The 24,283-nt window shown below is 37.5% G+C and overlaps 1 protein-coding gene across 2 annotated transcripts in view; it reads left to right on the top strand.

The window, feature by feature from the left end:
* Positions 1-13,202, top strand: part of LOC132114778 (voltage-dependent R-type calcium channel subunit alpha-1E-like) — a 132,714-nt gene extending 119,512 nt beyond the window's left edge. For both annotated transcript variants that reach the window (XM_059523098.1, XM_059523099.1), the window contains exons 36-45: positions 1,968-2,064; positions 2,792-2,897; positions 2,992-3,099; positions 3,314-3,414; positions 3,667-3,764; positions 4,634-4,757; positions 8,192-8,320; positions 9,142-9,286; positions 10,184-10,359; positions 10,687-13,202. In XM_059523098.1, coding sequence (XP_059379081.1) covers positions 1,968-2,064; positions 2,792-2,897; positions 2,992-3,099; positions 3,314-3,414; positions 3,667-3,764; positions 4,634-4,757; positions 8,192-8,320; positions 9,142-9,286; positions 10,184-10,359; positions 10,687-11,178 — 1,576 coding nt within the window. In that variant the 3' untranslated portion in view covers positions 11,179-13,202. The remainder of the gene's footprint in view (positions 1-1,967; positions 2,065-2,791; positions 2,898-2,991; positions 3,100-3,313; positions 3,415-3,666; positions 3,765-4,633; positions 4,758-8,191; positions 8,321-9,141; positions 9,287-10,183; positions 10,360-10,686) is intronic.
* Positions 13,203-24,283: the final 11,081 nt, after the last annotated feature.

Raw genomic sequence — 24,283 nt, 5'->3', positions numbered from 1 at the left:
CATCGCGTCCGCGGAGAGGAGTATACTGCTCGTAGATGATCGCTGAGAACGCGAGATAATAGGGCACAGAAGATTCGCTTCGTACTGAAGGAATGAAATCTGAGGTAAATGGCGCGCGGCACCAGGTATATATATGCTTACGCATGCTGGGCGGTGCCACGCGCTATTTGGCCAATAAGATTGGCGGGATGGTATAGGGCTTCAGACATTCGTCACACCGAAGGTGTTCCCATACGTGGTGACGTCACCGCAGCATCGAAGTGACCTATGAAAGGGAACTGGAGAAATCTCTGTGCGTAAGGGACAAGGCCGGAGACCTTTATTGGATGCCCGTGGTCTTCGGGCTCTCAGACGACACTGCATCACTCATCGGCATGATTGTGTCAATGACATTACTAAATGGGCCCAGGAATACTTTCAGAAACCACTGTCGGTAAACACAATCCGCCGTGCCATCAGCAGATGCCAACTAAAGCTCTATCATGCAAAAAGGAAGCCATATGTGAACATGGTCCAGAAGCGCCGTCGTGTCCTGTGGGCCAAGGCTCATTTAAAATTGACTATTTCAAAGTGGAATAGTGTTTTATGGTCAGACGAGTCCAAATTTGACATTCTTGTTGGAAATCACGGACGCCGTGTCCTCCGGGCTAAAGAGGAGGGAGACCTTCCAGCATGTTATCAGCGTTCAGTTCAAAAGCCAGCATCTCTGATGGTATGGGGGTGCATAAGTGCATACGGTATGGGCAGCTTGCATGTTTTGGAAGGCTCTGTGAATGCTGAAAGGTATATAAAGGTTTTAGAGCAACATATGCTTCCCTCCAAACAACGTCTATTTCAGGGAAGGCCTTGTTTATTTCAGCAGGACAATGCAAAACCACATACTGCAGCTATAACAACAGCATGGCTTCGTCGTAGAAGAGTCCGGGTGCTAACCTGGCCTGCCTGCAGTCCAGATCTTTCACCTATAGAGAACATTTGGCGCATCATTAAACGAAAAATACGTCAAAGACGACCACGAACTCTTCAGCAGCTGGAAATCTATATAAGGCAAGAATGGGACCAAATTCCAACAGCAAAACTCCAGCAACTCATAGCCTCAAAGCCCAGACGTCTTCAAACTGTTTTGAAAAGAAAAGGAGATGCTACACCATGGTAAACATGCCCCGTCCCAACTATTTTGAGACCTGTAGCAGAAATCAAAATTGAAATGAGCTCATTTTGTGCATAAAATTGTAAACTTTCTCAGTTTAAACATTTGCTATGTTATCTATGTTCTATTGTGAATAAAATATTGGCTCATGTGATTTGAAAGTCTTTTAGTTTTCATTTTATTAAAATTTAAAAAACGTCCCAACTTTTCCGGAATTCGGGTTGTATATTTAATACACATTATATTACACAATTATATAAAGATATTATATTTAATCACAGTTCTGTTTGCCTGTATTTTTATGACTGTTTTTTTATATTTATGCATTTATATTTATATTTTTATATAAAAAAAAATTAAAATGACTTTTTTTTTTTTTTGCTTCCACAAAATTGAACTTTGCTGCCATTTGTTCATTTCTGGCTCTGAGCACAATGCCCCTTGTGGGTTAATGTATTTTAATAGCATTGCTTTCTTTTCAATACAACCAGTCAAATCCTCACCTACTTGACTCATCAGATCTTTGGCTGTTTTAATATTTTCTCTCTTTTAGCCTCTTCTATGCCAGCATTGCATAGAAAGACCTCCACCTGACCTCAACTCTATGTTTAATCAGTTTCCCTTTTTTACAGTTTTTATTTTAAGTATGAAACACATTAAAATAACCTTCCCTTTCCTCTCTCTTCCTTCGTCTTCAATCTGTTTCCTTTTTCCTCTACGCTAATCTTCCTCTCCTCCCTCGTTCCGTGGAAATGCCCAATTCTTCTTCCTCCTCCTCTTCTTCATCACATTGCCCCTGGTGACTGCCCCCTCCTAGTGGTCGTATTCATTACACTGATATGTACGAGATGCTGACCTGCATGTCGCCACCGCTTGGCCTGGGCAAGAAATGCCCCTCCAAAGTGGCGTATAAGGTAGTCTGCAGTATTATGATTTGAATGAAGGTCTGCTTGTTTTCAAGAGGCTCAAGCTCAAGGCTGTAGTTAAAGTGTCCCGAAGATGTATTTGGACACTTTAGTCAAACTTTAAACAATATGAATACTGTATCTATGCATTATGTAAAAGCATATTGAACCAAGTGAGCATGATTTGTGAAACAAAAGTTAGCTAAACGTTTGCACTTGGTTTTATGTTTTCTATCTAGTTCCATTTTGAGTAACTTAAGTGTTTTAGGGCCACCTTATGTCAAATAATTGCAATACATATATCTGTATTATTATTTGTAGAAGATCAGTGATTTTATTATTTGTCATTGTCTCTTAATCATCCTACTGTAAAGTCCCTGTATATCCACCAATTATACTTTATTTGAATATGTCACCTTAGCATCCTCAAAAGGCTGTCATTATCCTAATATTTATTCCAGTGTTAAATACATATTGCAAAGGGCATATTCATAAAGTGTGATCCTTTTCCAATTTCTATGCATAAATCTCTGCTCTGTCTCCATCCAGTATATGTGTTTCCTCTGTGTGCATGTGTGATGTTGTTATGTCTTCTTGCTTGGTATTAACTGTAGAAATTTAAAGACAACTAAACGTAGATGACTATTAGATTGCTATTTTAAAAACATGCTCACTCCTTAGCTTTGCAGTCCTTGTATTTAATTTGTCTTTTGTCCTTATGGTGACTTTCTCTCAGCGGTTGGTTCTGATGAACATGCCAGTGGATGAGGACATGTCCGTCCACTTCACCTCCACTCTTATGGCCCTGATACGCACTGCACTGGACATTAAAATCGCTCAAGGTTGGCACCACTGATAATACTCAGTTTTGAAAAAATCAAACAACCTCTGATTTTTCTTTACAATAATATTAGTTAAATGGTCTTTGTGTAACAGGGGGTGAGGACAGGGGTCAGATGGACATAGAATTGCAGAAGGAAATCAGTGTTATCTGGCCAAACCTCTCCCAGAAATCTCTTGATCTTCTAGTACCCATCCATAAAGGTGAGCGATCTGAATGATAATTTTTTTTCTTTCTTACTGTTCTAATAGTGTATTATAAAAAATGTTCTAGTATAATTCAACTTGGTCTTGACAGTTTTGCTTGTGGTACTATTGTTGACCACTAGGGGTGCCCACTGACTCTCCTGAAAGTGAGTGTCATTTGCAGCCGGCATAAAAATCTTAGTTTTCTACAACAAACAAATCTTTCTTCCAGCCAGTGACATGACCATTGGGAAGATTTATGCAGCCATGATGATCATGGACTACTACAAGCAAAACAAAGCTAAGAAGCTCCGTCAACAGCTTGAGGAACAGGTAAAGATGTCTTTTAACTTCTACAGTATTAGAACTTCAGATTTAAAGACTAGTTGACTCACAACCTCACGCCTATTGAATCAGCTTGTAAATGCAACATTGCTATCTAACTGTATAGAATGCTGTTCATTTTATTGAAGACACATACCAGAAAAACCTTCATATCTCAATTTGAAGTGCTAACGTCCTAAAGCTGGAAAGATGTACTGTTTTTTGGTTTACTTGTGCTGATCATCTAATGTTCTCTTGCAGAAACATGCACCGATGTTCCAGCGCATGGATGCATCTTCACTGCCACAGGACATTCTCTGCAGTGCCAAAGCTCTGCCATTCCTGTCAAACTGTGCAAGGTCTGCCCTGTAATTTTACCTGTTGTGCATGTGTGTGTGTTTGTGTGTATGTGTGTGGGTGTACTTATAGTACGTTCACCATGTAACTGTCTGCAGTGTTAAGTATCATTGATATATTAATATAGGTTTCTGTTAATATTTTGAATTTTTATTTCCATATTTTATTTTTTCATTTTAATTGTAAGTAATTTTGTTGTTTTTGCCACTTTTATTAGTTTATTTTTTATTATGTCTGTATAGTTTTTACTGAGTTTTAGTTTATTTAGTTTTTGTTGTTTTAGTACTAAATGAAAATGAGAAATATTGCTTTGGCAACTAGCTTAAATAAATTTCATTTAATATTTATTTTAAGTAGTGAAAATGTTTTAGTTTATAGGGTTAGGGCTAATAATAACCCTGATCTGGATCTTTCCCCATTAGTTATTTCGATTCTACTGGATATACACAATGTGGTGCAATTCTTTAATGCATAGTGGCACGATTCTTTATCAAAAAGTTTTATATAAAATATACAATTTACCTATAGGTTATATATAATTTAAAAAATATTTATATATATATATATATATATATATATATGTGTGTGTATGTGTGTGTGTGGGTGTGTGTGTGTGTTTGTGTGTGTGTGCTTCAAATGTTTATATCCTCCTTCTTAAAATGGTTACCATCTTGGGTCAGACTAAGGTCTTGATCTTTTTGATAATATCCAACAGCATCACAAACTTTTGAAATTAATTGTACAAAAAAAAAATTCTGACCACCAAAAACAATGCTTAGATGTGACCCACAGTTTGTACCCTGTATGTAGATGCATTTGTAAGGTAAGCCAACATGAGCATAATTGACAAGTTTCTCTGTTGTTTCCTCAGAAGTAGAGCTGGGTTTGTAGGACCGAGTCCCTTATCACCCCAAGACGTCTTCATGCAACCCTTTGTCCAAGACAGCATGGAAGAGAGGGATGAATACCAACACCAGTATCACCTTCAGAGTATGGTAGGAAAAACTAAATACAGAAAAAAATACATCTCATCTCAGACATACTTACACAGTATGCCCTGACATATCTTGCATGAGGTGTTTTATTCATTATTTTATATATGTGAATGAAATGCCTGACATCTGCTTTGTTTTGTGAAACAACATTCAAATTCACAATCGATTTAAAATTCTCAAACTGTATGTGAATTCAGGCTCATTCTCATTCAAATGTTTATTAATTTATGAATAATTCAGGTTGGAAAACTGATGCAAACAATGACACGGCCTGAATACCACAGCCAGACACTGTTCCGTTTTAAAAGTAGAAATAGAAAAGTAGAACACATTTTTCAGAGTCTAATTTGAGATGTGATTTGCAAAGCACAGATTGTAATTCGCAGTGCCTAGTCAGTAAAAAAAAATTTATCCTTGTGAATTTGGTGAATTTGGTATCTTAGTTTATACAAGGAATTAAAGAAGTAATTAAAATTAGGACACTTCAGAGACTGTGGGTCGCTTATGTGTGCATATATAAGTCACTAAAATTTAAATCTGGCCTGGTTTGATAGTTCGTATTTTTGTCTTTTGTACAGTCTGTTCTATACAGTCTTTACAGAACAGAAAGGAAATTGTAAAAAAAAAAAAAAAAAAACATTGGTATAAGCTGATTTTTTGGGACTCTGGGACAGTTTAATTCTTAATTCAATTGTTAATTCAACTGTCCGTTGTCAGTTATGTGCTACATTTTTATTTCAACATAAAGATGAAGCTGAAGCTAAGAATCACAAAACTCCAACTTTTGATATGTCCTTCTAAAGATTTCTGGCAATGGTTTAGTAAGTGAGTAGGTTAATTTTTAAAATCTGATAGAAAGTTTACATGATTACACAGGTTTTTTTTTTTTTTTTGCTTAATATTTTTAAGAAGTGACAGTGACAGTGTGGTTGACACGGTCCACATTTTAACTTCTATTTACACTGTGTAAATGACTGAATAGTCACTCGGAAGCCCTTTTCCACCACATGAGAAAAAGAAAAGTCATCCTTTGGTAAATAATAATTATGAGATTATTATTTATTATTAGCATGATTTTTCTTTTCTTATGTTGTAGAAATTGGTTTCCATAGAGGCACTCACAAACAGGCCATCTGATTGGATTGATATCTGCATGTACATCACCTCCCTGATTTACAATCCTGCATGATGCTTCTACTTTTCCTCAATCATTTTCTTTTACATTTGCAGCTTTATTGCCATTTCTTTATCATTGCCGCCTTGCCTTGTAAAGGGAGAGATTTCAGAGAGCTGCTTTTAAAGTTTGGAAAGGTGTATAGATGTGGTTTCTCAAGGTTAGACTGCTATAGGTCCAGATGACTTCCAGCACTTATATAACCAGTGAACAGTTATACACAAGCTTAGATATCTTTCTGTGATCTTGTTTGTACTCTTATTTTCTACCCCTCCTGGTTGCTTTTTCTTTGCCTCTCTGCTATGAACTGTAAAATAACACTAGATACCTTAAGGGTTTTTTAAGTTGGTTTATGTTTGAAACTCTTTTGTGCTAGTGCCCTTGTGTGTATGCCCAATATGTTTGGCTTCTGCTTTGTCTACAAATGTCTACACCCCCTTTGAGTTGCTTCTGCATATCTGCTCTATGTTGTGCTTATGATGCTCCACTCTTGTCACTTTACTATTTCTCTATGACATTTTATGATATAAATGCATCTTTTCTTAACTTTAAATAAATACCTGCTCCTAAAAAAGGAGTATAACATTTGTCAGGTTATATGAAACAAGGGAACATTTACACCAAGAACGACAAGGATAACTATGACTATAAAGTTCTAATCATTCTAAATTTAGGAGAATAGCAAAGTTCACACCACAGTTATAACAATAATGATACATAGAAAAACAATATTGTTGGGATCAGGATCAGAATGATTTTTTATAGCTGATAAATGGTAAAACACTAGCAGTTGATCAGTCTTCATTCCAATTTAAAGAGCTTGCACATTTAAAATAGCAGAAGACCTTGCGGAGAAGCTCTACACAGCAAACAGGGTAACATGAAAACATAACATTATCTCAGGTATCCAGCACTAGTTTCGACAACATTGACTGTGTTTGCTGTATTCGATGTTAAATTAGCTGAAGACATCTGCTGTTTAAAGCCCTGTAAATGCAACAGAAAAAAACTGACTCTGACTTCAAATGAAGTATTAATAAAATTTGTCTTCCTAAGCGAAAATCTCTTAGCAGAGTGAAAGATTCTACAAACTCCTCTCGTCTTTATATCATGTAAGGTTTCTGTTTCTCCTTGGTGTCTTTGCAAAACATAATACAGCAGCAGGTAACTTACATCCACATATGTTACTGGAAAATGGACCGTGCAAGCTTACAATGAACAGACCGTTATCTTAACGTTTGGTGGTGTGGATGCAGATATAGTTTTGTTAAATATTATTATTACTCTTTATTTCAGACTCATGGTCCATATGAAAAGAAGAAAGAATGAAGAGGAAAAATACACACACAGAATTTAAAAGACATACAAGCTTGCATTCCAATGCTTCCGCAAACTGGAAAAATACCTTGTATCACTTAATATAACATAATTTAAGACCATTATGTTACCATTTTTTGAATCATTCAACCGACATATGAAATTATACATACACTTCCTTAAGACAGCATGCAAAGTAGGTACATTATTAAATACAAACAATCGGCTTGCACTTGTCCACCTTGGATGTTTACGCAAAATTCTTAGTGCATCATTAAATGCCACCTGGAGTTTTTGCATTTTAGCCTTAGCATACCTACACCACAAGTGAGCTGTATAAAAAGTAGTACAGAATGCCCTAAATAGAGCTATTTTAACAGCATCAGTACACATATAAAATTTACGAGCCAGCATATTAGCTTGCCCATATAACCTATAGCACTGGCGCTGCACATCATCATCATCATTTAAATCATTTCTAATGATGTGACCCAAGTATTTAACTTTATTTACCACATTCAATACTTGGTCATCTATATAAAAAGAAGGAAAATTTTGCTTAAGGTCCTCTTTGGTTTTAACAATCATAATCACACTCTTTTTAACATTAAATTTTATATCATGCTGCACACCATAACTTGAACATACTCGAAGCAGCTTTTGTAATCCTGCGCTACAAGGAGACATAATAACCAGATCATCAGCATACATCAAATGGTTAATGAGACTATCACCTATTAAACATCCAGTCTTACAATTATTCAACTCCACAGAAAGACCATCCATGTACGATTTATAAATATTGTATAAATCGTTATAGATATTGTAATCGTTCTTGGTGTGAATGGGATTTTACAGCTGCGAAGTGTAATTTACATTTTTTTTAAAGTAAGGACTGAATGTCTCTCCCTCCTCCCCGTTTTTTCTCTTTCTAACTGCATAGGTGCCAGAGTACAAAGAATTTAACAGTGTGCTGTGCCCCACTAGCATGCAGGCCAATCCTCTGCAAGTGCCAGGGAGAGGCGTCTCTATCCGAGCCTCTTCCATGCCTCGCCTGGCAGTAGAGCCACAGGTACTACCTGTGTTAGCCTAGCCTAGCGATAACTAGATACTCTGTCTAAATCTGCTCTGTGGTTAGCATCAGCATTGGCATTGATTCCAAAGAAGGAATGGGAACAGTGGGTAGAAAGGTGTAGTTTGTGATTTGGTGGCAATGTAATGTCTAACCGTGCTGGAAAATCAAACTAAAACCAACTTCTGAATTGGTTTGGTAATGTGTTTATGTAGCGATATCTCTGAAAATAGTAGTATGCAATCACAGTGTTTAAAATATGAATAATGGCAATATTCTAGTTGTGTGTGTGTGTCTATATATGATTATGTAAAAATAGTTTTAATTATTTTAATAAATATAAAAGTAATATAAATATTGATATAATATAAGTGTATAAAACAATTATTAATATATGTGATTTAATTGGGGTAAAATGTTTTAGATGGTTTATTAGCTGGTCAACCTGATTAGAACTGGTGGACCACCTTGTTTAATTTAGTAGGGCCCTATGGTGTAACCAGCTACCAGAAACACACCATCTTGAGTAGCTTGACCAATCAGTTTTTTTTCCAGCAGGGAATGTAAGGAGGTTGTGGTTGCCTTTGTTAGAGCTCAGTTCAGAAAAAAAATATTATATAGAAACTCATTTCATTTGCATTGTTTAGTGCAATGTCACTTTGTATGGTTTCAAAGATAGAGTGTGCCAATCTTGCAGCATAACATTAATTTGTTTCATTTTTGTCTCTGTTTTTGTGTTCTGTTTGTTGATGTGTGCTCTTGGGGTTTGTCTGCGTCTTTTGTTTGTTCTCTTTGTCTTTTTGTGTTTTGTGGATGTATAGCAGGTGTCTTCAGAGAGTAAACTGATAAAGCGCTCATTCTCCACGATCGGTGATCAGTGTGTGAATGGTGACTGGCAGGAAGAGTTCTCTCTGGAGAGGGTTAGCCCAGACCGACTGGAAAGACCCAGGCAAAGAAGCTTTAGAGGTCAGTTTGCAGTAGGGATGTCAAAAGCATAGGTTCTTTAGTAGCAAGTCGATACTAAAATCGAAAAACATAATACAAGTATACAGCAGTGGTTTTCAAGTTCAAGTTGAGCTTTATAGTCATTCCACTACATGTGTGGACATACAGTGGAACGAAATGTCATGCCTCACAGGACCACAGTGCTACATAAATACAGATATACAACAATTTAGTAAAACAGTATAAACCTATACACAACTAACCTACTGACAGATTTTGATTAAATATACTATATATAAATGTTTACCTATACATAAGCTAAAAAAAATACAGACTATACGAATACTTCACATAATCCTATATCTACACACAATTAACCTACTGACAGATTTTGACTTTAAATATACTATATATAAATGTTTACCCATACATAGACTGAAAAAGAAAAATATATAGACTATATAGATTATTTGTAGTGCATGAGCATGTAAACGCACATATCTGAGTCTTTTTTGTGGGATTATGTACATACAGCAGTGTGTGTGAAAAGTGTATAGTGCTCATAGAAGAGAATTGCACAAAAATTATTTGAAATGCAAAAAAAAGAATGTTTCAGACAGAATGTTTCTATCCTGTTCTTGGGGATCTCTCCCTTATTTAACACACTTGATTCAGATCATCAGCTCATCAAGTGGGTATCAGCTCAATAAATTAAGTCTATCAAATAAGATAGACATACAAAATGTGCAGAGGAGTGGGACCCCAGGACCAGGATTGATATCGGATTGATACATGTTAATGAAGATGCCCAGGCCTTGGCCACATTTGTGTGTGTGTGTGTGTGTGTGTGTGTGTGTGTATGTGTGTGTGTTTTGTCTGCACTTGTCTTAACATGTGCTTATGTTTGTGCATGTGCAGCTGTCAGGTCAAACCTGCGGGAGCCAGTGGACAAAGAGAGAGGACGGTCTAAAGAGCGAAGACACCTGCTGTCTCCAGACGTGTCTCGCTGCAACTCAGAGGAAAGGAGTCAGTCCCAGGAGAGACACCCCTCACGATCGCCAAGTGAGGGCAGGAAACACACGACCCTCAGACAGGTGAGGAGACAAACACATGTGCATGACATGTATCAGACCTGCCAGAACATTTACTATTTTTTATTATTATTGTTAGAATGAAATTGTGATAGTAAAACATGTTGCAAAAGATTTCTATTTCAAATAAATGCAGTTCTTTTGAACTTCCTATAAAACAATCCTGAAATGCATCATGGTTTCCACAAAAAATATTAAGAAGCACAACTTTGTTTTAACATTGATTTTGCATTTATTTTTTCCCTTCCATCACCTCATTGCTTTCTCATTCTCTCTCTCCCCCTCTTTATTAACCCACAATCATTTCCCCATCTCTTGTTATGCCTATAGGGAAATAGTTCAGGCAGCCCAATTCGATCAACTTCTGATTCAGGGACGCCTCGAGGGCGCCGCCAACTCCCACAGACACCTTCTCGGCCTCGGCCCCACATCTCCTACTCTCCGTTAGTGTGCCGTGCCCATCAGACACAAGGAGAGGCACGGTCACGGGCACTGCCCACAGAGGAAGAGAAGGGTCCAACCGGGACCAGGCAGGGCACTGCCTTGGCCCACTCTACCCCTCAACGCTTCATCTCGGAGCAATACCTGTCACTGCAGGAGGATGTTAACAGTCCAGACTCAAGTGGTGTAGAGGAAACTCTCACTTTTGAGGTGGCCATGGCAACCAGTCTGGGATGCTCCAACACCATCAGCTCTGCTCCACAACTACGTCACACCTGGCAGGTGCCTAACGGACATTTCCGTAAACGACTAGCACAAGCCGCATCGGGGACATCAGGCTGTGAGCTTCTCAGTGACACTGATGAGGATGACCGGTGTTAGACTGATGTTTGGGTTGATGCCTCTAAACTTTGTGCCTCAATCTAAGGAATAAATATGACTGTGTGTTTATTTGTGTGTCTGTGAATGTGGAATGTGTAATCATCTCAGAAGAACCAAACTAAAGATCTGAAGATCACAAACTGCTTGTGACGAAAGGACAGCAGTCAACAGTCCTAGCATAAGCACACTGAGGTTGAAGATCGGGTTTGTGCCCTTACATTTTCTCTGAACCCACCCACAGATGAAGTGCTGGCTAATGCAAATGCATCCAACGCATCATCAGGATTTAGGTCTTGCCTGAATGCACTCTGGTTTCTAAACCTGCCTCCACATACTGAGATGTCCCATCAGCAGAAAATCTGTATACTGATAAGGACATTGTGTTCAGACACATTGTTTACATGGTCCCTTACTGGCATGGTATACAGCAGAGTACATGTGAAAGCCACTTGTTTTGATTTTCAGAGGCTGATGGGCAGATAACAGATGCCTAATGGGGGATTTGACATCCTGATTGTTCTGCTGCCCGTGTCTGTGGTTTATTTAGGAGGTACATACAAGCTTATGCTCTAATACACACACTAAGAATGAAGGAAGTGATGTTCAATCTGTCTTTGACAAGAGGTAAATACCCCTTTAACTGCATATCGTAACAATGACTGACATTCCATGAAGGTAACAGGGATGTAAAGGGCCTGATAAATACTGCATGACGTTAATGCAAGTGGATCCAGGTGACGTCCTGGCCTTTAACAGTGGAGTCTATATGGAGGACTCGTGTATCGTATGTAAATACTATAAATCTAATATATGTACTAAGAAGTTTCCAAGCCATGTTTTCTGCAAAGAACTTTGTCTTAAAGTCTAAGCTCTTAAAGATATTATCTTTTGTGACATGATGACCAGTCCCTGTCCTTTCTATTTGTTATGCAAACTATTTGAGATGGTTATGGTTCACATACACCATGTTATATTTCTTTAGACTTTATCATCTTAATTCTTTTCTAGCTGATTTATCTTGGCCCCTTAAGAAAATTTCTGAAGTCTCTCCTTGGTTGAATCTCACAAAGCCTGTCGGGGTCATTATTTCACCACAAAGCCAAGAGGAAAAATAAGCTATTATATTTTGCAGAAAGAAAATGAAGTGTCCATTATGCAAGCAACCACTATGAATTTTTGCATTGCTACATAAAATGTTTTACTTGTACAGTAAATACAATACAAAAATAAAATGGGTTGCGAGCATTACTTCAATCAAAATGTACTTAATTGTCATAAAAATAATGTCACAATGCAAATAATCTTAATGGTACAGAAGCAGGGATTCTTCCTTCCTATGCAAATTATAATTTCAAAGAAACAACAACAACAAAAAGGGTAAGATATGACCATTACATGTTTTACTGTGATTTACCCCTTTAGCTCTATTAATAGAATGGGAAAGCAATTACAATGAGTGTTTGTTGCCTTCGGGTTCATTTGTAATGTTTATTGTGAATTTCCTTATATAGTTTGGCTTAGAAACTGAATGAGTCCTGTAGTTTAAACTGACCTCCTTCTTAAAAGCTGCTTTTACAAATGCATTTGCAGAAATTCAAAATGTAAGTTTCGACTGAATATGGTGAGCTGGAATTGAAACAGCTGTAGGAAATGGGTGTAGCGTGTAACATTAGTCTTTTAAGTACTGTAGCAGAAGTATGGAACCAAAGTAATTGGTCACCCAACATGTCTCCTCAGACTGGTCTCCTCTCTTGATTCCAATACAAAGAAACAAACAAAATAAAGATAATTACACAGCATTTTTAAATTAATAAACATCTTTTGTTAGTTTCTGTATATCCAGCATCTTATTAAGTGCATTTTAAAATCAGTTGCCCCTTAAGAGAATATCCGTATCATGTGTTGTGTTGTAATTTGTTTTCTTGACATGTTCCTGAATGTGAATAGAGAGTACTTGGTATTTGTTCTTCATGCCCTGCTGGGGGTCGCTACCTTGTGAATTATATGAAATAAAAAAGATTCCCATTGCAGCCGAGTCTCTGCTTCCTTAATCTAATGGTTCATGTTCTGTGTGATTTGTTTTACAGTTTATACTTGATGCTATGCCATGCATGAGTGGTCAGAGATTCTGTGATCCTAGCATACTGTTTTCAGTCAGCTCTGGGGGTGTTGAAAACTATTTCTTTCCTCCTATATGTACGGTGGCCGAGAAAGCTCAACATGCTGCAACTTAAGAAAACATATGCAATATGAAAAAAAAACAGCAAATGAAGAAAACATCTTCATTAGTTTGACAACAAAAGTGTTGCAAATCATCACAACACCTGCATATAACAAAATGCGCTGCAAATCATCACAACACATGCATATTAAGAAACACTGCAAATCATCACAACACATGCATTTAACGAAACGTGCTGCAAAATCATCACAACACACGCATATTAAGAAACGCTGCAAATCATCACAACACATGCATATAACGAAACGCTCTGCAAATCCTCACAGCACATCCACATTAAGAAACAATTAATGAAGCATTGCTAATTTATTTTCATTAACCTTGAAATTATATTTAGCTGAGGAAATTAAAGTTAGCCATCTTAAGTAACGTTTTACATTTAATCATGTAATTATTCAGCTTATTTAGGCTAATAATATCCAAAAGATAAAGGAATCATGCAATCAGGGTGTTTAAAAAAAACACCTTTCAGTTCACCAACAACTCCACTGAACAGTAGCCACTGCAGGATAAGCAAATCCTAACTGGGTCTGACATTTTTTTGGGGTCTCCTTGAAACATTTCCAATGGGGTCAGTGCTATTTGCATCATGATTTGCAGCGCGTTTCGTTATATGCATGTGTTGTGATGATTTTGCAGCGCGTTTCGTTATATGCGTGTTGTGATGATTTTGCAGCGTGTTTCGTTATCTGCGTGTGTTGTGATGATTTTGCAGCACGTTTCGTTATATGCATGTGTTATGATGATTTGCAGCGTTTCTTAATATGCATGTGTATGGCGTTATTTCCTGTCAAATGTCGAGAGCGCATAATTGTAGCGCGAAAGTACATTAATATAATGTGCAGAGCGCAAATCTATCTGCTCGCTGTACGATGTCGCGTTTTCATTGGTCAGTCGTTAAAGCCTATTTCTGATTGGTTGTTGCTGTTTTGACAGCGTTTATGCCAAGAGCAAAGAAAAATAAATCGAAGAGAAGAGTACTTGGCCATGCGCGAATAGACTGGACGCAGTCTAAGCACATACACGCTTACTTTAAGCGAAGAGGAGAGATTCGCGATTACACTGAACACGTTTTAAGTAAAGGCATACTCTCTGAGCGAGCCCAGAGAAAATTGTTACAAGAGCAACGTGTATCTGAGAGCGCGCGCCCAGTTCCCGTGCGCAAGCAGAGAGATTCGCGCTCTGCACATTATATTCCGCGCGCGAGCAGAGAGAGGCATTATATTAATGTACTTCCGCGCTACAATTATGCGCTCTCAACATTTGACAGGGAAATAACGCCATACATTTGTTGTGATGATTTTGCAGCACGTTTCGTTATATGCATGTGTTGTGATGATTTGCAGCGTTTCGTTATATGCATGTGTTGTGATGATTTGGCAGTGAGTTTCATTTTATGCATGTGTTGTGATGATTTGCAACACTTGTGTTGTCAAACTGATGAAGATGTTTTTTTTTTATCTGCTGGGGTTTTTTCAATTTGCATGTGTTTTCTTAAATTGTAGCGCCTTGAGCTATCTCGACCACCGTATTTGGCTCTATTGGCAGTACTTCCATTATTTATAAACTCTGTTTCAAACTGTGAGAGTCTCTTTAGTGCTTCAGCAGTGTGTTGTTGATGATGATTTACTGCTGGTGTCTATATTTGGCCTGTCTCAGTTTCCTGAATGCCCAACCATCGGTTTTTCTATAAAAACAAAAAGTGAGAATGCCCCCAGATGTGCTAAGTATATAGTATTAGACTGTAAGGATCCTTTTAGAAACATTTCTGATGAAAAAGAAGCTTGTGAGGAGATGCGAAAGTAGTTGGATAGATGGATGGAGGGATGAGGCAAAAAACAATGTTTAACCCTTATGCGTTAAACATAACCTTTGCGTAAATTTTGACACTATTGTCTCATTCCATTTAGAAGAAGGGTACTTTTTTTATTTCCGCAAACTTCAGCACATAAGCATAACAACAAATTAGGCTTATTTTTATTTGTGTTGTTATTATTATTATTGTTTTTGTTGATTTCCACTGTCCCTTCTTAAAGTATCTTTAATCCATAAAAGCTTGTATGATGTGGCGACTGTTCATAGATTTACCAGCCTGACATTTTCTCAAGACCTTTCCATTTGACATGAATAATGCTGGCCTTCTGCAATAGTACATAAAAACAGCTTTGAGTCTAAACTGTTAATGACTTAACTGACCTGCACGTGGGTGGAGAAAGACTCTGAGATCAGGTGAATATATTGTGCCAGGGTTTGAGAATAGTCCACATAGACATACCATACTGACAGGTGAAGCGTTCTGAAGCCAAGAACGCTATATAATGCTGAACCGGTTCCAAGTGCTACCAATCTGGCTGTTACATCAGGTCAGAATATGTGAGGGAGCTGAGGCATGACGGACCATCTGCCATTGGTCTAAACAAATAAATTCATCAGTCAAACATTTGTTTGTATACAGGAGATGTCACATTTTAAAAAGGGACAACATTATAGTCAAAATGTTTGTTTTTATTACAACAAAAGCCCTAAGATGCTGGCAGTGGAAGCAGGCTACTTTCATGCTTCACAGTCTCTTTGTGTAATCATTTAAAAAAAATAAAATTAAATAAATAAATAAATTTGTATGATATATATTTCTATATACAGGTATTACATTTTATAAATCTTTTTGAGGATGAGAATTGTATTTGTTTGGATTTGACATTAAAGTTAGACTTTTGCCTCTGACACTTTCTTTTACTGCACTTCTCAGGTCTGTGGCAAACCTAACATTAGTATGTGAACTGAAGCTGGGTGGGTGGGGTGGGGGGGCATCACTCACTGTGTATACAACAGCAGAATTTGATTCATGATGAACATGATTCATCACAGAACTAAAAGTCATCTGTACTCATGCAGACTGATGAAGTGCCTCTAGTGAGAGGTGTGTGTTATTTCTACTAATCAATTACTCACTGCTGAATGTGTATGTGCATATTTATGGGTGCATAAGCCCATTTGAGTGTGTGTGTGTGTGTGTGTGTGTGTGTACTTGTTTGACTATTATTCAATTCAATTCACATTTATTTATATAGCACTTTTCATGATACACATTGTTGCAAAGCAGCTTCACAAAAGAAAATGAAAGTTTCTATATGGAAGTGATAAAAAACAGTATTGTTATGAAATATAAAATATGTTTTTATTTACATCTAGTGTTCTGGATATGTTTCTGTGATGGGTAAATGTAGGGGTAGGGGTTAAAATATCATTAAACTGATATAAAATCAGGGGAAGTATACAATGTCTTCCTTAAGCAAAACAAACGTGTGTGTGTGTGTGTGTGTGTGTGTGTGTTCCAGTTTCCCTGATCAGTTAACAGTTTTTCTATGCAGAGGGGTTTGCGGGTGGGGTGCAGGTGCAGATCACTTTCATCACCACCTGGATCTTCTTATATGTAAAGAGACACAAAGACACCACCAGCAAAATAAATCAAACCATAATTTTATCTCAATTACTCATTAACATCCCAGACAAGAATTCTCTATCTTATAATTCATAGCACTAATTCATATGTCCTATTGTTATAGGCATCATGTAAAGAACAAATAATGATGGCTCCACTATTTAATTTGTTTATATACAGTACAGACCAAAAGTTTGGACACACCTTCTCATTCAAAGAGTTTTCTTTATTTTCATGACTATGAAAATTGTAGAGTCACACACAAACTGCTTTTAAAACCTCATAATTGTGTTCATATTTTCAATGCTGTGACATTTGAACAAGACCTGACTGAATGACCTACTGTTACAGATAACTCGGGAGGCTGAGGAGTAACAGACAGAAGGGTTTATTAATAGACACAAGCAGAGGAGCAGGTAGTGTTGGGTAGAGTGATGAATGGATCCGTGAGAGCTGGGTGAAGACGTCAGAGGAGGGGGGTGAACCACACACACGCACACTGGGGATCTTGATCTTCGGAGAATCGCTGGAGAGAGGTAAGTAGAGGACGAGTTAGTCCTTTGAGTTATAATAGAGGTAAGACCTTGTCGCAAACGAGACCGGACGCTGATTGAGTGCATGTGTGGTATTTATGGTGCCGAGGTGATTGGGTAATGATGAGGGTCAGGTGGAAGTGCTCCGTACTCAGGTGAGGGCGTGCGTTGTGAATGAGTGGAGGTGGAACCTGGCGTGTTTGTAACACCTACTGTCTTCTAAGAAATAAATAAATAAATCAATTGATCACACATTTTTCAACAGTTGTGTATGTATATCTCAGAATAACATTTTTGAATGCCAAATAAAATGCCAATATCATACTCTTTGCTATAGCTGCCAGGTAAACAACTGAACCCAACAAAACCACTAAATAATTTATTTACCGTTTAAACTGGAGTAAGTGGGAACTCATGATCTGTAATAAATTATATAATAGTTGATAATGATTTTAAATCTTTAATATCTGTTAATGAATTGATGAGGAAGAATTAATTATGAAGTTACTTTATTCTCAAACAACTTCAACTAAATACAGTCATAGTTAAAAAATAAATAAATAAATTATAAATCAGAAATGATTAATCCAACTTCACAAGTCACAATAATCTTTTTAAAGTCATATATAATGTTTGTTAGTGAATGTTATCATGGAGTATCCTAAGAATAAAGTAAGCAAGTAGTTGCATGCACTGCAGTCTTTATAGTTTGTATGAGGGCTTTGATGCTTTGTTGTGTAACTGTTGCTCCTGACAACCACCGCTGCCATAATCACAGCCCGAGTTCAATGTCGGCTAGAGTACTAGCACAAACAGCTCATTCTCTTTGCAATGCAAACTAGTCAGTCCCAGCAACACCACGGACTGGATGAAATGAAAGTGAAATTCAGAGAGCTCTGGAGCACATGTGAGAAAAGCTGTTATGCAGTCAAAGGATTGCCTTCAGCTCAACGGCCGCTTGAGAAAAACCTTTCTAACACTGGCTTTATTGAGGCTTTACTTATGTTATTATAAAGCTGAGATTGCTTTAGCAGACAATTCCCATACTGCATGTCAAATGTAAACCTATTTACAGTAAATCCTTCTCTTCTGGGCGACAGAATCTTTGCTACAGTAGCTAATTAAGCTTTTGTTGACATGTAATATGTTTCCACAGCTAATTACATGTTTCAGCATTGTGTTGACTTGACTCATGCCATTAAATAATGCAAACAGCATATCAGTATAGGAAAAAAAGATGAAGTTTGTGGTACAGTATGTCACAAGCTGATGCGATGTTAAAATACTTGTGCAGACATGAAATATGCTTCATTTAAAAGCATTTTCTTGTGACTTTCTATAACGTTGGTTCTGTAAAAACATTCCATATCCAGTTGTGTGATAAAAAAAAAAAAAAAAAAAAAAACACTTTTCTGTTAACTATCATGGAATATCTGTGTACTTGATATGCAAATGTCTGGCTAAAAGAAGACATCAATGGCACATTTTCAATTTGTCACTGCAACATAATTGCTTCAAATATGTTTGGTTGGAAATCTGGCTGTAGATTGTGTTTTTCCATTATGGAGATGTGTAATGAATCAGTCAACCTCAGTGTAATAACTTTATGAGCAGATAAATTATGATCACTGCTGTCTGGAAATTTCTTAAGCCCCTTTCACACTGCACGTCCGCATATTACCGGAACATTGCCGGTGTTCTGTCGATTTGTGCTGCCTTGTCGAAAAATGCTACCTCCCATTAAAACCAATGGTAGCATAATTCGATAGCGAAAAGTGTTACCTATCAGATTTTGCTTCATGCATGATATTAATAAGGTGTGAGGCTTTATTAACATGTACACCTACCCCAACCCTAAACCTACCCTTACAGTATGATAAATACAGTGTTGGTAGCATAATCTGATAGGTAGCATTATTTGTCAGAACACCTGGTCGCCTTCTGTGTGAAAGCAAACACGTCCCGGGATTGATTCCGGCATTGAACCCGGGTCGGGGACCTAGTAACATTGCCGGTGTTCTGACAAATAATGCTACCTATCAGATTATGCTACCAACACTGTATTTATCATACTGTAAGGGTAGGTTTAGGGTTGGGGTAGGTGTACATGTTAATAAAGCCTCACACCTTATTAATATCATGCATGAAGCAAAATCTGATAGGTAACACTTTTCGCTATCGAATTATGCTACCATTGGTTTTAATGGGAGGTAGCATTTTTCGACAAGGCAGCACAAATCGACAGAACACCTGTTTCAACCCAGGACGAGCGCTGTGTGAACAAAAGCCTGATCTAATGCCGTGTCGAAGTGATGACGCGCGTTATCGCGCGACTCTTTTACCAGCTGTTTTGAAGGAAGATCAACGTTCGCGCCGAGCGTTTCCGCGCTGACGCCGAGATCGTTCGCTTGCTTCAGTGAAAGTATAACGTGCCTAACGTTTACGACTCGTACATTACACGTCACGCCCTGATGTCACGTGTCGTTACGGGATCTTTACGGGTTGTGTGTGAAAGCACGCACATATCCCGGGTAATCACATGGCAGTGTGAAAGTGCAAAATCTAGTGACCTGGGAACAATTGCCGGAACACTTTACCTGTGTATTTGCCGGAATGGCAGTGTGAAAGGGGCTTTGGTGTTTCATTTTAAAAACAGACAGACATGAACAAGGGGACATATTAAACATGGGTTGATTTTAGGATTTATGTACATCATCGATATTGTGAACAATATTGCTTCTGTTCAATCTTATTTCAAGGAAGAAGATGTGGCAAAAAGAGTAAATGTTGCCGTCTCTGGTTCTGAGTCTGTTGCCATGGTGGATATAAAAGACCAAAATAAAAAGGTGAAGTCTGACACAGAAAGATACATTCGTCAGTGCCAACATGTGATGTCATTTCCTTTGTCACCTGTTGGTTCGCAGACACTAGCAAATGGATCTTTGGAAACACCATCCAAATTAGAGATGCCAACATTGAGGTGCCATATATATTGTGCATATGAAACGAAATCTGAATGGCCTGAAGCCTCTAGTTTTGACCAAGAGAAGGCAGGCGGAGGTGGGATATACAAGAAATAGCCCTTCATTTCCTCTCTCACGGTCCAGCCCACCAAAACAACTCAACCATTTATTTTTCCAGAGAACACAAGCATACTTGACCCTGAACACAAGCCTGAACCTCGGACCATGAGCTTGAGAAATATCGATTGTACAGCAGGTACTTACATTTCACAGTCTAAAGAGTCTTCCAAGATGAGCACTGGTCGAATCAGAGGTCAAAGCTCAGACCAAAAAGGAGCCCTTTCAGACACTACAGTCAACTGTCTCAACTCTGAAGAACAGTACAGAATTATATACCATTTCGATGAAAGCCAGTGGAAATATCAAATGTCTATCCAACTGATATTTTAGATACAGTCTATGACACATCACTGACAAAATCTATTAAGGATTCAATCACAGAGCCAAGTGGTTCACCTCGAAACCTGACCAGCGTTACCATGGAAACCAGCACCGGCAGCGCCTCAGTCAATAAAGTCAGAGGAGAAGAATAAAGAAATCACAGCGACTAGTCGACCCACGACACTGATGTAAAAGCAAGCCGTAGAAGTTGCTCAGCAAATGCCTTTTCATCATTCTGGATGTCCCAATGCTGAAAGACAAGAAGCTAGTACTGCACTGAGAGAGAGAGAGAACAAGAACAGATTAAAGAAACAGATGCGACTACACAAATTAGAAAGGATGATTTCAGTTATAGAAGTGAGCAAACGTCCCCGTGATTGAAGAATCAGAGACTAGTGATTGTTATTCAGGAGATATTGCTGCCAGTCCAGTTCGTCCTACCACTGTGCCAAATACAACAACAGAGACCCACAAGTCAAAAATCTGAATTAAAAAAGGCATTTTTTTTACCTGAAGTGTGAAGGCCTACATTTTAAATTCCATAGTATTTTATCCTACCCAAAATTAATTTCTATGTAAGCTATTTGCTTAGTATGTTCCACAAAATGTGAGCTGTGAGCAAAATATTGAATTATAATTTATAATAATTGTTTATCTTCTTTTGCTATTTTAGGGCAATAATTATTATATTATAATTATTATCTAATATAAATATTATATAATACTTGTTATCTAACTGAGACTTGTTATAGCACTTATATATCATTACTCTTTTTGTTGTTTTTGATTGCTTCCACTGTCCTCATCTGTAAGTCGCTTTGGATAAAAGCGTCTGCTAAATGAATAAATGTAATGTAAATAATTTCTTACAGGGGAAGGTAAAAACAGACAAGGCTTCTCTCTTATGCCCTAAGAAATGCAGATGTATAATATGAAATTAATGTCTAATTTGGGACTCTTGTTTACTCAGCCAATCAGGTGCATGGAAACATAAACAGAGAAGGAGGTTTAATATGTACTGCACCAAGGGTAATAAACTCACTTATCTGTCTAATAATGTATTAATATTCCATTTTCTTTGTATTGATGTTTGTTACTGAAATGAAAGGCTTTACTATCTATTGAAATTGCCAATGGTGTTTATAACTCTCTGCCAGGTATACTAATATATTGACAACTTCTGTGTTGCAGTGTTTCATTGAAGGTTAAAGAAAATCATTACAGATATTAAGAATTCATTCATATATTAACTTTGAATACAGCATATTAATATAGCTAGATGGTTGTTTTGAAGAAAAATCCTCTTCTCTGTTTTCTAATACTGCGATTCTCACCCACATGGTCATCTCAGGCCCATTGCTAGCCTTTATAGGAAATTGAGTTTGCAGAGGCATTATTCAATTAAGTGTGGAGAAGAGGAGAAGGAGGGTCATTTACCTTCAGTGAATGGAGCTTATGAACAAGAACTGACTCGCTGTATGACACTGAGAGAGAAATATCATCCTGAAAAGAGGAACAGGATTACAGGAATTATTTAATAATACCAGTGCTAGAGAGAGAGGGGGTGGGGGTGGGGCAGTACTGACACCAAGTACCATTTTTAACAATTTTGGTGTATTTAATGCATTTCTTGTACATTAAACTGTCAACCTGTTTATTTCATGGATCTTTGTTATGCAAATTCTAAAATGCTTAAGCAATGTTACATTATATTACTGTTAACTTACAGTACTGACATGGAAAAGAGAGATTTAGCTGCAGTGAAGCAACATTAGCTGAACACCTGCACCTCCCTGTGGTTGCAGAGTGACGGTACATAACTGTTGTCTAATAGATAGATAGATAGATAGATAGATAGATAGATAGATAGATAGATAGATAGATAGATAGATAGATAGATAGATAGATAGATAGATAGATAGATAGATAGATAGATAGATAGATAGATAGATAGATAGAAGGAGACAAAGTGTGTATTAACCATTAATTATCTGTTCTACGATTTACTCTATAAAACAAAAAATTAATTGCAATTCAAATGCTGCCTACGTCCTTACTGTCCTAGAAAACACTGTATGGTTCTAATTTAGATGTTTCATTTTGCTTACAGAAAAATCAATTCTACAAAAACTAGTGTCATTGTGGCCCATGAGTTAGTCTATTTGACCCCTAATAAGAGTTTTATTTGAGTTGCATCGGTACCCTGCAGATTTAAATCTTTTTTTCTTTCTTTTCTTTAGAGAGTGAAGGGATTACCGGGAGCTTTGGGACCACGTGGAGATCCTGGACCACCCGTAAGTATTATATATATTATTTGACATATCATCTCCATTTCTTTGTCCATGTCATTTCCTCACACTGTCAATGTCAGTGACAATGGAACCAAACAGTCTATGTATAGTTTACAGTTTATTTATCTATTTTCAGGGGCCCCCTGGAGTTCCAGACAAACATGGGAAAAAGGGAAAGCCAGGATGTATTTCTGTTTCCTCTCTTCATCAAACAATCATCTCTGGCAGCAGAAAAATGCTAGGTCACTATTACATAGAAAAACATGGTTTGTAGTTTCATAAACCATGTGGAGACTTGAGACAGGTTTAAAAGAATTTGACAAGCTCAGTGGGTCAACAAGCATCAACAAGCATGAAGTCAACAAGAGTCACATTGCTCAGACTTCCCCTGATTCAAAAGAAAAGACATACTATGTTTGACTCATGCAGGCTTGTTGCCATTCAAATCATAAAATCATTTTAATCTGTGGCGTCAAGGGAGAAGTGTGATCAAAGATGGCATTCATCTGAACTTCTGTTGGCTGCCTCCTCATTTCTAAGCTTTTTTTATGTAAATGAAATAATTATTTAACCAGTTTTATGAATCATGCGCATCCCATCTTCTCATAATACAACCTGCCACTGATTATGAGTAGCAAACCATGTTTCTTGATTGTTATGTAAACTAAACACTGGCTAATTTAAAAGAAAATAAATTTCAACATTCAACGAATTACCAGGGTTTTTCTATGGATAATGCCATAACTAGGCCCTCATGGAATCTGTGCTTACAAAAGTGTTCCACAGAATTGGAACTTCCATCATGCATTTAATTCTGAAATTCCTCTGACCACTTCTTGCCAACTATTTTGACTATTGGCATTTTATAACATTTAAATATGTTCTGCAGAAGTCTGGAAATTCCATTTGGGCCTAGCCATTGCATAACGTAATCTAAATATCCAAGATCAAAGCAAATGATTGATTCTCTCACACTCCATAATCAATTATTCACATTTAAAAACTCTGTATCTGACGTGTTCAGGGTGATCTTGGGAAACTTGGGCCTCGGGGAACCAAAGGAAGGAAAGGAGAGATGGTAAGATGTTGCTCTTTCTCTCCAGACTTTCACTAGATATGTATAGAATCACTGACCAGCCAACTCTGTTTCTTTTGGGAAAAAGGGACAGAAGGGCCTAGCAGGGGTAGTGGGA

Source organism: Carassius carassius, chromosome 34 (genome assembly GCF_963082965.1).
Source record: "Carassius carassius chromosome 34, fCarCar2.1, whole genome shotgun sequence".
NCBI lineage: Eukaryota > Metazoa > Chordata > Actinopteri > Cypriniformes > Cyprinidae > Carassius > Carassius carassius.
Note: the sequence above shows the minus strand (reverse complement) of the source record. Positions and strands in the feature narration are given on the sequence as shown.